Below are 13,667 nucleotides of genomic sequence, written 5' to 3'. Positions count from 1 at the left end.
GGTACAGGGTGGGTATCCTGTCAAGGGAGACAACCTCTGTCTTCTGCCGGAACCGCACCGTGCCCTGGAACGAGGAGTATCCAAGTGAGCTCAGCTCCTCTCCTGATTTGTCCCTTAAGTCTGGTTCTTTCCATCTGGATCTCCCATGCGATGGGACCAGGCATGAGCTGTGCCTGCTCCTCACTACATGCCAGCTGGATGTAGATCCTCTAAGAAGCCACTGTGTGCCCTATCAGCACCCCCGCCACCCCAGTGCATCCAGAGATTCCCAGTGACCCTCCCCGCCAGTAGACATGTTACTCCTTTTCCCATCAGCTCCACTAAGTTGTGGCTGCCAAGTGTTCCATGGCTGGTTTGATCTTGCTGCCTGGCACATACATCCCTCCAGGTAACGTCTAAATGATTTTTACTGTAATTAACTCACAAACACGAAAAAAAAAAAGCAAGTACTGTTCAAACTTAATTATCTCTGCCCTTTCTAAGAATGTAATGTGCAGAGTACCCGACAAAATGCCCACAGCTCTTCATATTTTTTACGTTGGCAGTTATTTCTGGCAAGACAACGCCATGGGAGGTGCATTAAGACCCAGTTTGCGGGGCTGGGATTTAGCTCAGTGGTAGGCGCCTTACCTACAAGGCGCAAGGCCCCTGGGTTCGGGTCCCCAGCTCCGAAAAAAAAAAGAAAAAAAAAAAAAAAAAAGACCCAGTTTGCACTCAGTCTAGACTGTGGCATCTGCCTCTGTGAGGAGAGCAAGTGCTGGGCAAAGGGTACTTGGGGGCGGGGTACCTGTGCCCACTTCTTCCTGTTGGGGGCCAGCCTCCCTTTGCTCCACCTTGCCATCCATAGACAGTTTGAATGTCAGTTGTCCTCCATAAGGTCATGTATTGAATGCTTGGCTTTCCTACCTGATTGGTGCTGTTAGGAAGGAAGACTTCAGAGGAAATGGATCACTGGGATGTGTCCTCCAGGGTGCCATCTCGTCTCAGGCCCCTCACCTCTGCTGTCAGCTGCCCATCCACTGCAAATGGAACAGCCTTTGCTGTACATGTCCTCCACCATAGTGCCCTGCCTCCTGCATTCACTCAGGCTTAGTGGAGCCAAGCAACCCTACACTGAGCCTCTGAAACCAAGAACCCAGAGCAGAAATGAATAGTTCCTTTTTTTTTTTTTTTTTTTTTTTTTTTTGGTTTTTTTTTTCGGAGCTGGGGACCGAACCCAGGGCCTTGCGCTTCCTAGGCAAGCGCTCTACCACTGAGCTAAATCCCCAACCCCGAATAGTTCCTTTCTTACGTTGCCCGGCAAGGCACTTCTTCGTACTGATGTAAACGTGAGTTGGATAAGCACCATGTGGGAGTTCAGAGGTGAGCATGCAGGAGGGACACCCAGTGTTCGCAGCCCACTGCTGTCACCTCCTTTTTGCTGCCACTTCCCCTGGCTTCATGGGATCAAGCCTGGGGCTTACTGCTTTCAGACTTCACCTGTCTTCTGGCCTGGCAAGTCTTTGATAAATCCTAACTTGTAAGACTCCAGAAGAGGACAGGCAGATGTTTCCTAGCGGCTTCTTCTAAAGGACACTTTTTTTGGAAAGAGGCTTCAGGTACCCTATGGCAGTGGATATGAAAAGGTTAGGGCCTCCACTTTAGTGGCTGGCCTGACCCCTGTGCAGAGCCCTGGAGGCTGAATCAGATCTTCGTGCTTCTGAATCTGTAGGGAGTTTGCTTTTCATGCCTGTCACAACCCGTGTTGCCAAAGTGACTGGGGCTGGAGGTAGGGCGGGGCTGTGCTGGCACAGCTGGAGAGCAAGTGACAGCTAGCAGCTGTCTTGATGGTCTCCCTGCCCCTCGCTTTCCCAGTCTGCACCTAGCACTCCCAGGATCCAGTTGAAGTGACACCTCCTGCCTCAGCTCCTGAGGCCTTTTGCTAAGAGGAGTCAGATCTTGGTCGGTTAACTTTTGAGCCCTGTCTCGTGGCGGAAGCTAATGTGACTGAATTGTGCAAATTTAATTAATGGCAAGAGCTTGATGCCCAGCGAGTTTTTCAGAGGTCAAAGGGAGGTGGGTCGGGGGCCAGAGGGCATTCCATGAGACCACAGTCACACACACACACACACACACACACACACTCCCTCCCCCCCTCTGCTGGTTCCACTACCCTCCACTATCCCCTGGTTCTCTAGTCTGAACCTCTGATAACAAGCTTTACCTGTTTGGGTGGAAAGAGATTGATACTAGGCCAGAGAGCTGTGGACTGCAGTTCCCAAGCAGTGCTGTGCTATGACACATGGGCCTTGGAGCTCTGAGGACCTCCTAGTTCCATCCCCAGATGAATTCCCACACATCCCTCATGGCCCTGGTAGATGTAAAGACCACCTGTTGTCCGGTACTGAGACCTGTGGGATGGTGCACCTGCTGTGAGACAACAGAAGGACGGGAAGGGGTGGGACTGTCCCCTTACTTTCCAGGTGTGCAGTAAGTAGTGCCGATGGCACTTGATAGTGACCTCACCCCCATGTGGTGATTGTTCTTCCGTATGGGAGCCCACTGCCCCCACCAGCATTGACTCATCTGGGGTGGCACTGCAGCCTGCTGAATCCAGGGAAAGCATCCACAGTCAGGCAAGGGCTGTCTCACCTCATCTATTCCATGCTTTCCTTGACTAATTGTTTTAGAGTTGATGACTAAGCTTAAATTCTTCTCCTCACATTGAGAAATACTGATATTGACTTCTTTAAAGCGTTCATGTATTAACCTTCCTTTAAAGAGGTCCAGCTGGGAAGTCACTCACTCTGTGCCCCTAAAGGCGAGGCACACCGGCTGTCTGCCTAGGGTCAGTGCTGGGGAGGGAAAGAATGGAAGCAGGGACCATATTCTCCCACTGCTGCAGGCAGCCAGGGGCATAGTAGACTGAATCAGAGGTCCCAGGGTGGCAGGCGTGGTTCAGCGGCTTGACACCCTTTCATCAACTGCTGGGTGTATATGCTTGGTGCTGGGTCCTCACACTATGGCAGGGATGGACTAGAGCTTCATGGCTTGGATTTGGTAGGCAGAAGGTGACCAGGCTGGGGCATCGCCAGGCTCTGACCATGGTTTCGTTGTGCTTTCTTTTCAGGATCCATTCCAAGGAGCATTTCAAAGAGAAGTACGCTGTGGACGATGTCCAGTACGCGGATGAGGTACGTAGCTGACGTGGCACTGAGGCATAAGCAACCTGGGTTATGCTGACCCGTGAGGTTCCTCCGAAAGGATGTCCCTGAGAAGCGACCTGCCTGCAGATGGGACCCCGCTCCAATCAAAAGTGCGGTGGGCCCGGCCTGGGCCTTTGTGTGTTGAGGGGTCTATTTGTAAGGAGAGCCCCAGGTTGTGAATGGCTACTGAGTGTACATACAGGAATTGGGGAGTGCCCTGACTTAAATCAGCCTTCCAGCCTGGTCACCCAGCCAGTGTCGGGTAGTGTGGGTGGATGTGTCTGTGTCCTCCCGAGGCTGTGAATCCGACCCTTGTCCACGCTGATGAGAGGGGCTCTTCAACCTCCACTGCCAACAGTGGCTAAGCAGAGTTGGGTGCATATCTCAGATCTCCAAGGTCTGAGTGAGCAAAGTCCTCCAATACCGTGGCCACTGCCTGGCACACGGGAGGCCACTCTGTTCCATCCCTGGATGCTGTCACGGCTCCATGTTCTAATCCCACCCCACTCTTTATCATCCCCATCCATCAAGGCCTTGGCCATGCTCTCCAAGTCAGAGCTGGATGGAATCTGCCACTGGCAATCCAACCTGGGCCTGGCTGGAGCAGCTGGACAGGGCTCCACGGCTGCATTGCCCTAGACAGAGCTCGAAAGCGCACACATGCTAAGAGCTGGGGCTGCCAGGCTTTGGAAGCAGCTTAGATGCCTGTCGATGGATGAATGGAGAGAAGAAATGTGCTGTATGTCCGCAGCAGACTGTCAGTCATTCATGAAGTCATTTGCAGGAGAATGGATGGCACTGGGGATCTTCATGTGACTGGAAAGCAGCCAGGTGCCCCGAGTTTGCCCTCATGTGGACTCTAGATAAACCTGCCCATCTGCCTGTCTGCCTGTGTGCAGGGTGAAAGCAGAGGCACTGTTGGGAAAGTGGGAGGGGAGGAGGAAGGGGAGGAGGGAGAATAAGATCAGAGGCCTGCGAGGTCATACGTGAATACCTCATATGGAAGCACAACCTTGTGCTATGCGTGTACGATAATAATTTCTTTGGAGAGACCTTGAAGCAGAAGAGGTAGTGGCAGGAGAGGAGAAGAGCCTTGAGGCCCAGGACTGGGATCGCAGGGTAGAGGTGGTTATGAGATCCGTCCAGTGGAGATCAAGCAAAAAATCTGTTCCTCTGGGCAGGACACAGCTATGCTGGGGTAACAGCACCAGGTGAAGAAGCAGGTTTTGAGGGACTCTGGTCAATTACATTGCACGTGAGGAGCCTGCCTATCTCTGCTCAGTGTTCTGTGCCTGGCGTACTGGCTCTGGGATAGACAGTTCTCCTTGACCTTGGGCAGACCAGCTTCAGCCTCATCCTGTACAGGGGCAGAATGGTCCTGCCTTGAGTTCTGTAGCCTGGAATGCTGAGACCTCCCCTCCCCCACTCTTTATCAACTGTGGAGGCCTTGCACTGGTCCACACTGGTGCTCTCCGGATAGCGTGTGAACATCAGCTGGCCTCCGCTCTGCACCCGACGTTGTCCCGTCGCCATCTTGAGAACCTGATTGTTTGCCTTGCCACGTCTCTCCTGCATTCTCCGTTCTAGTCCCAGAGATGTGCAGGATATCAGAGGCGTTTAGATCCAGAGCTCCACCTAGCAGCACAGGGTGTGGGCCAGCACAGGAAGGGGATTCATGGGTGAATTCAGTGAAGTAAAGTAGAACCCTGTCAGGTTCCCAGGAAAACCTCAGTGAAGGCAAATGCTCGCAAACCTGTACCTGAGTCCATGTCTTCTGTACCTTCTGTCCTGTTGGGCCAGGGGGAGGTAGGTAATGTGTTAATTTTTTTCTGAAAGGTTTAAAATAATTATTAGTGTATATGTTTAAAAGGTATAATTTATAAGTATATGTAGATGTCTGTGTGTATGGGCATGTGCATGCAGTGCCTATGGAGGCCAGAAGAGGGCATCGGATTTCCTGAGGTTATGAGTTACAGGGGGTTGTGACTGCCCAATGTGGATACTGGGGACTGTACCCTGGTCCTCTGAAAGAACAGCAAGTGTACTTAACCACAGAACCGTCTCTCCAGCCCCATAGTGTATGTACATTATAGAGGAGAATAAGCTTCCTTCTTACGTTTTTATGTGCGCACTGTGCGCTATGATGGTAAGACCATGCTTGTCCTGCCCAACGCTGACCCTCTTCTCCTCATGTAGTTCCCCTTCTACTTCCTACTCTTTTTTATTTTTTTTTCAACTGTAGATTTTGCAGATGAGAGGAAACACACCATGTTTGCCTTTCTGAGTCTGGCTTAGCCAGATGATCTCTGCTGGGGAGGACACACTCTTCATTCCTTGTGTGGCTAGATAACACCCAATTGTGTGTACGTACCACACCTCCATTTGTCTATTGATGAGCACCAGACTGATTGCACGTCACTGGGGTGAATTGTACCACAGTAAATGTGGGTCTAAAGCGCGTCTCTGCCGTAAGCTGATTTAGCTGCGTTGGGCCGTATACTAGGACTGGTGTAGCAGGCTCATACATAATTTTGTGGAGACCTTCATACTGATTTCCATGATGGATGCACACATTTAAAGTCCTACTTGTAGTGTATAGGGTTCCTTTTCTCATACATTGAGAAGCAGCTTTTGATGGATCCTCTTGTCATGTGGCTTCCAGTTTTAAGAGAGACTGAATGTTTACGTGCCCCTAATGAGGCCATTCGCTTGCTACATTGTATCTCTAAGCATTAGAGGAGATCTGTTCATCCTTCCCCCTGACTTTGGTGCTGATGCTGTCCTTTGGCCGGTGTATCTCCATTACCCTTGCACACTGTATCATGCATCTCAGTGTCATTGCTCTATTGGGCCTTGACCTCGGCACCTCCCATCCTCAAACCAGGAGAGAGAGCTAGCATAGTCTCTGTTTCAGGGTTTTGAGAGTCCTGCATTTGGCTGGGCTTTATCTGCTGCTGAGTATGATCCCTTTCTGGGCTGCAGCCTCAAGAATTGTCATTACTGGAGGGAGGGGAGAATTCAGCTCCCATTTACCCTGTGATTTCTTGGGGAAGAAAGCAGCCCTCCAGATGCGGGACATTAGAGGACATATTGGGGCAGGAAGTCCTTAGTGAAGGGGTAGACAGACCAGCTTGCTCTTAACCTTTGAAAGCAGAATGTTAAATGAAGGCATCAATAGAGGTCAAAGGGCAGAGCCCCTTTAGGGTTCTGGAGTCCTCTGTAGGAGCAAGATACTCATTACTATCGTTGATCAGATCTGTTGCACAGGGCCTTGGACGTGCCAGGCAGTACCACTGAACACCCTAGCTTTACTGCTGTCCTAGGTAGGGTAGGTGCTTCACTCTGAGGCTGGTCGCTGTAGGAGGCTACCCTGTTCTACAGTGAACCACAGGTCCAACCCTATTTCTAGACAAGGAGGTCAAGTCTGAGAGGCAGAAGACCTCATCCATGGCCCCACAGCCAGGGCGTGGCAATATTGTGATTCGAAGACTTCCAGGTTCCAGAGGCTGCCTCCGTCTCTACACTTGGCTGTCAATAGCAGAAGGCTGGCTTGTGGGAGGCTTGCGTGTGCAGAGGTGACCCAGGCTTCCAAGTCCCTGTGATCTCCTGAAGCTGGGAATGAATCCCACCAAAAGGAGCAAACTGCTGCTTCGAGCCCCATGGGCTGGAAGCATTTTCTGATGTGGGCAGCACCATGCACAGTCCATCATGGAAAGCGACAGGGAGCTCCTTAGGCAGGTAATCCCAGGCCAGTTCTATAGTGCTCAGCCCTGCCCAGCCTTGGCCATCCTTGCCCATCTTCATAAACCAGACAGCTAGCTGCAGGTGCGAGCTTGCTCTGAAGGAGAGTGGGAGTGGCCCGGGGCACAGCTGATCCCTTGATGTCTTATATGCATTTATATGTAAAATGCGTGCAGAGAGAGAGAGAGAGAGAGAGAGAGAGAGAGAGAGAGAGAGAGAGAGAGAGAGAGTGAGAGTGTGTGTGTGTGTGTGTGTGTGTGTGTGTGTATAAAATGCATGTATCAGAGGACGGCATGCAGGAAGGCCCGAGTTCAAAGCCCGAACCGAAGCATAATGTGCACGCCCGTAATCCTAGCCTGTAGAGGGGGGAGGCAGGAGGCTCGGAAGATCGAGATCATCCTCAGCTATTTAATGCTTTCAAAGGCCTGGGCTACATGAGACCTTGTCTAAAAAACTGCAGATGTCCGAGATGACAGGCCTGGTTTCCCTCCTACTCCTCACAGGAGAGCCAGAGCTTAATTACTGAGAAGGGGTCACTCAGGGGACCCCTGGGAGGGGGCTCCACAACACTGCTGTGTATTCGTGGTGTAGAAGCTAGTGTCTAACTAACTGGGAGCTGGCAGGGCGGAGGATGACTTTTGTACTTGCTTTATGGCAGATGTTTGAAGGTTCCAGGGTCATTTAGCCAGGCAGAATGTAAGAGAAACAGCCACAGCTGTCCTGTGTGGTGTGTGTGTGTGTGTGTGTGTGTGTGTGTGTGTGTGTGTGTGTCTTCAGGAAGAGGGGTCTTTGATGGGACCTTGCCCTGAAGGGGCTGTGTACTCTGATTGCTCAAGAATAGTCAGACAGCCATATTGTTGGTGCTATTTTGATTTTAAAAGCAGATTCAAAAACGTAAGGGCATTTCAGGCCACTGGTGTGTATGCACCGGTGTCTTGGGAAACTGTCATGGATAATGGCTTGTTTTCAAGAGTTTCAATGCTGGTCAGGCAGAGCCCTGCACACTGGGGCCACATGGGCTTTTCTCAGCAACAGAGTTGAAGTGTGTCTAATTCCTTTGTTAAGAGTGACTCACTGGCTTGGTCAGAGTCCTGGTTAGGAGCCTCTGTAAAGTTCCCTTGGGCAACTCCTGGATTGTCCCCCGGGCAGGATCTGGGCCCACGGGGCTCTGATAATTCTTCTGGCCTGTCCACCTAGTCAAGGCTGCCTGGGAGATGGATGCTGGCTATGACCTGCAGCAAGACAGGAACATTTAACAGCCCCACTAGGGAGAGCAGATGGGTCCCCTGTGGCTGTGCTCCTGGAAAGTAGGCCCGGGGTTGTTAAAGCTGTGCTGTCTAGTCCTGGGGCTACATTCAGAGCCAGCGACACAAAACCGAATCTTGTTCCCTTAATTTTTGAGGCACAGCCTCCAATCGGTGTGCTGATGAATGTAGCACTAATGGGTCTCCACGGGGAAGGCAGATGGAGCCGCTGGGCTGGGAGAGGTTCTGCAGCCATAGAGGTAACCAGGGCCCACTCAAGCAGCTGTGATCAATAAAAGATGTTACTCTGCCAGGACTCACGACGCCTGGCCGGCTCTATCGGGCCTCCATGCATCTGAGCGTCAGGCTTACAGCGAGGGGGGTGGGGGGCTTCCCCTCCATTATTCCTAACCAGCATGTCCAGAGAGCCATTGTGGAGAGAAAAACCATCAGCCCACACATTTGTTATCCAGCTCCTCTCTCCTAAGGACAATAGCAGATACAATCCCCAAGTGCCTCCTCGCTCTCTGATTCTGCCGCTGTAATTGACGGCATCGGTGTGTGCTGATGAATGTAGACCCTTCATGTCAACGAAACAACACACCCAGGGCCTGACACACTCTGCTCTGTTGGTTTTAATGAGCCTCTCTCCCCTCCAGGAGGGGCAGGCTGGGCAGGCAGGAGTAGGGGACGATGCATGCCTTCATTTGTGAAACACAGGGGCTCAGTCATTCTCCAGTTACTGAGCAGGGAAGGAGAGAGGCCGCTCCAGGGGAGCCAGTGCCTCAGCCCTCTTGGCTAGACCATGGTGTGGAATACTGGCCTTTGACCCCATATTCAACTAGGTCACTTCATTCATAATTTTTTTCTTTTTATTATTACCCCCTTTCCCCTTTGTTCTTTCCGTCCTTTTAAGGACGGGTCCCAGGGGCTCTATGCTGGCCCTGAGCTTCTGATCCTCCTACTTCCACCTTCCAAGTTCTGGAGAAATAGGCACATACTATGCTCCTGCTCATTTAATTTTCTTTTAAAGTAAACTTCCCCCCCTTAGGAAATAGGGTTTCGTTGTGTATTCCAGACTAACCTTTCCATTCTTTTTTTTTTCTTTTTTCTTTTTTTCGGAGCTGAGGACTGAACCCAGGGCCTTGCGCTTACGAGGCAAGCGCTCTACCGCTGAGCTAAATCCCCAACCCCCCAGACTAACCTTAAACTCACAATTCTCCTAGCTGAGCTTCCCAAATGCTGGAATTATAGGTGTGAGGCACCACACTGTACTGGGAAACAAATCCTTAATATATAAATATATAAAAAACTATGTAGACCAGGATGCTCACACAGCATTATTTGTAATAATTCATCATTAGAAATAATTTACATGTCCAGAAAAGGGAAGGATCAAGTAAATGGCGCGTAGTCCATTAAGACTTTTCTATAACCATGTGTTAAAACTAGGCTTTGCTACTTCTTTTTAAAGGTAGGTGTGTGTGTGTGTGTGTGTGTGTGTGTGTGTGTGTGTGTGTGTGTGTGTATGTATGTATGTGTGTATGTATGTATGTGTGTGTGTGTGTGTGTGTGTGTGTGTGTGTGTGTGTGTGTGTATGCTCGTGGAGGCCATGAAAGGGTGTTGACTCCCTGGGAGCTGGAATTATAGGTGGTTGTAAGGCAACAGATATGGATTTTAGAGACCAACTTGGACCTCCCAGAAGAGCAGTCAGAGCTCTTAAGCCTTGTGCTGTCTGTCTCTTCTGTCCTGGCTTTGCTATTCCTTAACTGTGCTTTTAGGCAGGTTCTGTAACCCTCACGCAAGCTGTTTTATCTGTGAGTTCCGGACGTCTGTGCCTTTATGGGTGGTTAAATGAGGTGATGTGTGTAAGATGACTGACGCAGGCCATAATCAAAGACTTATTGAACGTTTACCCTCCCCAGCAGTAGTGACTGCTAAAAATTACGTGTTTGAAGAATATTTAATGACAGGAAATAAGCGAAGCATGTAATTTCATATGATCCAAATGTCATTACAGTTCTGTTTCTGTCTCTGGGGATGGGATGGCAGGTGTATTTTCTCTTTCATGGCTTCCAGTATGTTCCAGCTTCTCTCCAGAAACGTTTTAGTATTGAAGAGTGTGTATATGCCATGTCAAAACCTATCAAAATATCCACCTTAAATGCGTACGGCGTGGAGTATCTCAGCAGTAGCTCAGCCAGCCCGTTGGTACAGCCCACCCTCCTCTCCTGTGTTGAGGGTATCAGAGAGCTTAGGGTGGGGGTGAGGAGCATGACAGACAGTCAGCCCAAGGACCAAATTGCTCCTAGCAATGATCAGCACTCTGGAGTGCAGGTTTCCTAGCTGGTGTATGATGTCAGGGGATGGATGGCAGCCGGCTGTGGGTGGAGGGGAGAGAAGGGAGTGACTGAATCTGCTTGCAGGCTGGGGTTCAGACCCAGGTAGGATGTGATAGACTAGTCAAGATGGTAGACTAGACAAGCCATAGGTGAGAGTGAGCAGAGGTGTGGGCAGGAGAGCTCACACAAGTCTGCTCACACAAGGTAATGGGGAGGAAGCATTCAGCATGTAGGGGCAGGAGGCCTAGCCAGCCAGGGTAGAAGCCAGTGAGTGAAGTTAAGTAAAGCTCACTCCCTTCAGTTTAGCCAAGGAGATCGGTGTCAGTAGGGAGAGAGGCATCTGCTCTGAGGATGGGCAGCCACTGGGGCTTGTGCCTGACAGAACCAGACCTTTCAGGAAGAGCAGGAAACCCCCGCACACAGATGCTGGCCTTGGAGAGTGGGCAGGTCTGGCTCTTTGGAGCCAGGGATCTTTGAGGCGCCTGGAGGCAGGCCACATGGTGAGGAGGGTGCTGGTTTATGCCCTCTACTGTAGGGCTTCCTGGAGTCCTTCCACCTCCCGGAGCCTGTTTCCTCATCTTAAGGGCAGGGTGGCAGTGGTATCTCTTGTCTTGAGAACCTGCTCCTGGGATGAGCACTGTACCCATGAGGTCGTGATTGTGTATCATCTCCATTCCACTCCTCTGCTGGGTTAGTCACTGGAGAAAGGAAACGCTTCAGTCCACAGTGGGTGCAGTTCAAGATGGCAGGAGCTTGTCGTGGAGCACAAGGGCACCCATCACAGCAGACCAGGATCAAGGCAGAGATCAGGGACTGCCAGACCCCACCTCCTAAAGGATGTGCAGCCTTCAAAATAGGGCCACAAACTGGCCACGTCATACCCCAGTCTGTCTGAGACATTTCAGATTCAAACCGTAACTCTGCTCTAAACCGGGTTTCCCTTTTGATTTCCAGATTGCCAGTGTCCTGACTTCACGGAACCCCTCTGTCCTCCTCACTTTGGTAAGTGACCGGTCTCGGGAGCCACGCAGTACTTGGCACCCTGCGGCACAAGAGGGTTAAGAAAGAGACTGAAAAGAAGTTAGGCATAGAGGAATGCAGACTTGGGATGCTGAGGCAGGAAAATGGCTAGCCTGAGCTACATAAGTGAATGAAAAAGAGAAACTGAGAACCGGTCACCTGTGGTGAGTAGGGACACCTGTTTCGTGTGCTAATGACTAACCGTGGGATGTGCTGTGTCTGGTCTTGTGGCCACAGTGGGTAAGGTACCACCAGCAGTCCTTGGGCTTAAAACCAGACTTGGACATAGAACTGTGTCCACCTTAAGCTCGTGGCATTTCACTCTTTATTAGCTCTTTAGATTGTCACTCTCTATTCTCATCTGAGTGCCCTATGATAATACAATTTGGAAATCAGACTCTCGACACCTTAAGGGGGTGCACAGCCTGGGGTGAGGCAGGGGTGTGGGGATTAGGCTATTGTACTCTTCTGCCTTGCCCACTCTCTCTGTCTCTGTCTCTGTCTCTCAGACACACAGACACACACACACACACACACACACACACACACACACACACACACACACACGGAGCCCTTCATCCTTCTAGAATGTCCCTTCTCTCCTTTGTTTACTGACTTACATGGGAATGGTCCTCCTCTCACGTGTTCTCTTTGTAGTGGATGCAGTCAGAGCTGGCCCAGGTTTTTTTTTTTTTTTTTTTTTTTGGTTTTTTTTTTTGGAGCTGGGGACCGAACCCAGGGCCTTGCGCTTCCTAGGCAAGCGCTGTACCACTGAGCTAAATCCCCAACCCCTGGCCCAGGTTTTTGTTTTGTTTTTTACTTTTTATTGGTTCTTTGTGAATTTCACTTCACGCACCCTAATCCCACTCATCTTCACCTCCTCTCATGCCTGCCCTCCACCCTTGGGGGACAGCCCAGATCAGGGATGTCCACCTTTGGTGGTAACAGACTCCCATTGCTGCAAGGCCACAGACCCACATGTGGCCCCAGTGGCAGCACAGGCCAGGACCCCACCATGGTCCCAGGTGGCATCCCCGGCTACTCACATCAGGCTGTTGCTCACTGTCCTTGAGTCTCTAGTCCTACCACTCGTCATTGTGCCCACACCCTCTGTTTCTCTTCCTCTTCCTTCTTTCCACCACTTCTTTGCTCCTCTTAGTAGCACCAGGGGTCACTCAGTGTCTAGGGTTGTCTCAGACGTGACCTCAGGAGTGGTGCATTATGGCTCAGGGCAGGGGTCATCTTGGACCTGTGCTGCACTAGACTGGTGGTCACCTCAGGCTAGCCCCCTGTCCCGGCCCCCTGGTGCTGGACCGGTGGTCACCTCATGCTCACCTTTTTCAGGGAACGTTAGGCTATTAATCATTCAGATGATCACAGGTCAGAACACTGAGCATAGCCATAGCCTCTCTCCTCTCTGCCACCTACTGACGCACATGTGTCACAGCAGCCACACCTGCCATGCCTCTAGGGACAGGATGGCCCAGTGTGTCTTAGCTAGGATCAAAGTAGGGATCAGCCTGAGATTCTTGAGGAAGCTGTGGCTGCCGAGAGTGCCTTCCCTCTCTGAGGTGGCTCTCTTTTCTCTGAACCCCTAGTTTAATGTATGACTGAGAAGGATGGAGACAGATGAGGCTGAGTCTATAGTTGTCCCTGGGTATCCATGGAGGGTTGGTTTCCAGACCCCTGGGGATCCCAAAAGTACAGATTCAGGAGTCCCTTTTATTACATCAACCCATGCACACCTTCCCATATCCAGCAAATCACCTGCAGATTACCTGTAGCACTACAATGCTAAGTGCCTGTGCTTAGGGTTTCTGTTGCTGCGATAAACACCATGACCTAAAGTTACGTGGATACGAAAGGGTTTATTTTGTCTTATCCCTTGTGGTCCATCATCCAGGGAAGCCAGAGCAGGAACTCAAGCAAGAACAGGGACCTGGAGCTGATGCAGAGGCTGCGAAGGGGTGCTGTTTGCTAGCTTGCTCCCCAGGGCTTGCTCCCCTGCTTCCTTATGCCACACAGAAACCCTGCCCTGGGATGGCCCCACCCACAATGGGCTGGACCTTTCCCCCTCAGTCATAATCAAGAAAATGCCCTACATCTTTACCTACAAGTTAGTCTGGTGGGAGCA

The 13,667-nt window shown here is 51.0% G+C and overlaps 1 protein-coding gene and 1 non-coding gene across 2 annotated transcripts in view; one reads left to right on the top strand and one right to left on the bottom strand.

Moving 5' to 3' along the window:
- Positions 1-13,667, top strand: part of Pepd (peptidase D) — a 132,988-nt gene that overhangs the window by 18,732 nt on the left and 100,589 nt on the right. The window contains exons 4-5 of the mRNA XM_032893865.1: positions 3,110-3,173; positions 11,468-11,515. Coding sequence (XP_032749756.1) covers positions 3,110-3,173; positions 11,468-11,515 — 112 coding nt within the window. The remainder of the gene's footprint in view (positions 1-3,109; positions 3,174-11,467; positions 11,516-13,667) is intronic.
- Positions 12,880-13,011, bottom strand: LOC116895019. Its single transcript, XR_004387205.1, has one exon. It is a non-coding gene; the product is annotated as a small nucleolar RNA SNORA17 (small nucleolar RNA).

Source organism: Rattus rattus, chromosome 2 (assembly GCF_011064425.1).
Source record: "Rattus rattus isolate New Zealand chromosome 2, Rrattus_CSIRO_v1, whole genome shotgun sequence".
NCBI classification, from domain to species: Eukaryota; Metazoa; Chordata; class Mammalia; order Rodentia; family Muridae; genus Rattus; species Rattus rattus.
Note: the sequence above shows the minus strand (reverse complement) of the source record. Positions and strands in the feature narration are given on the sequence as shown.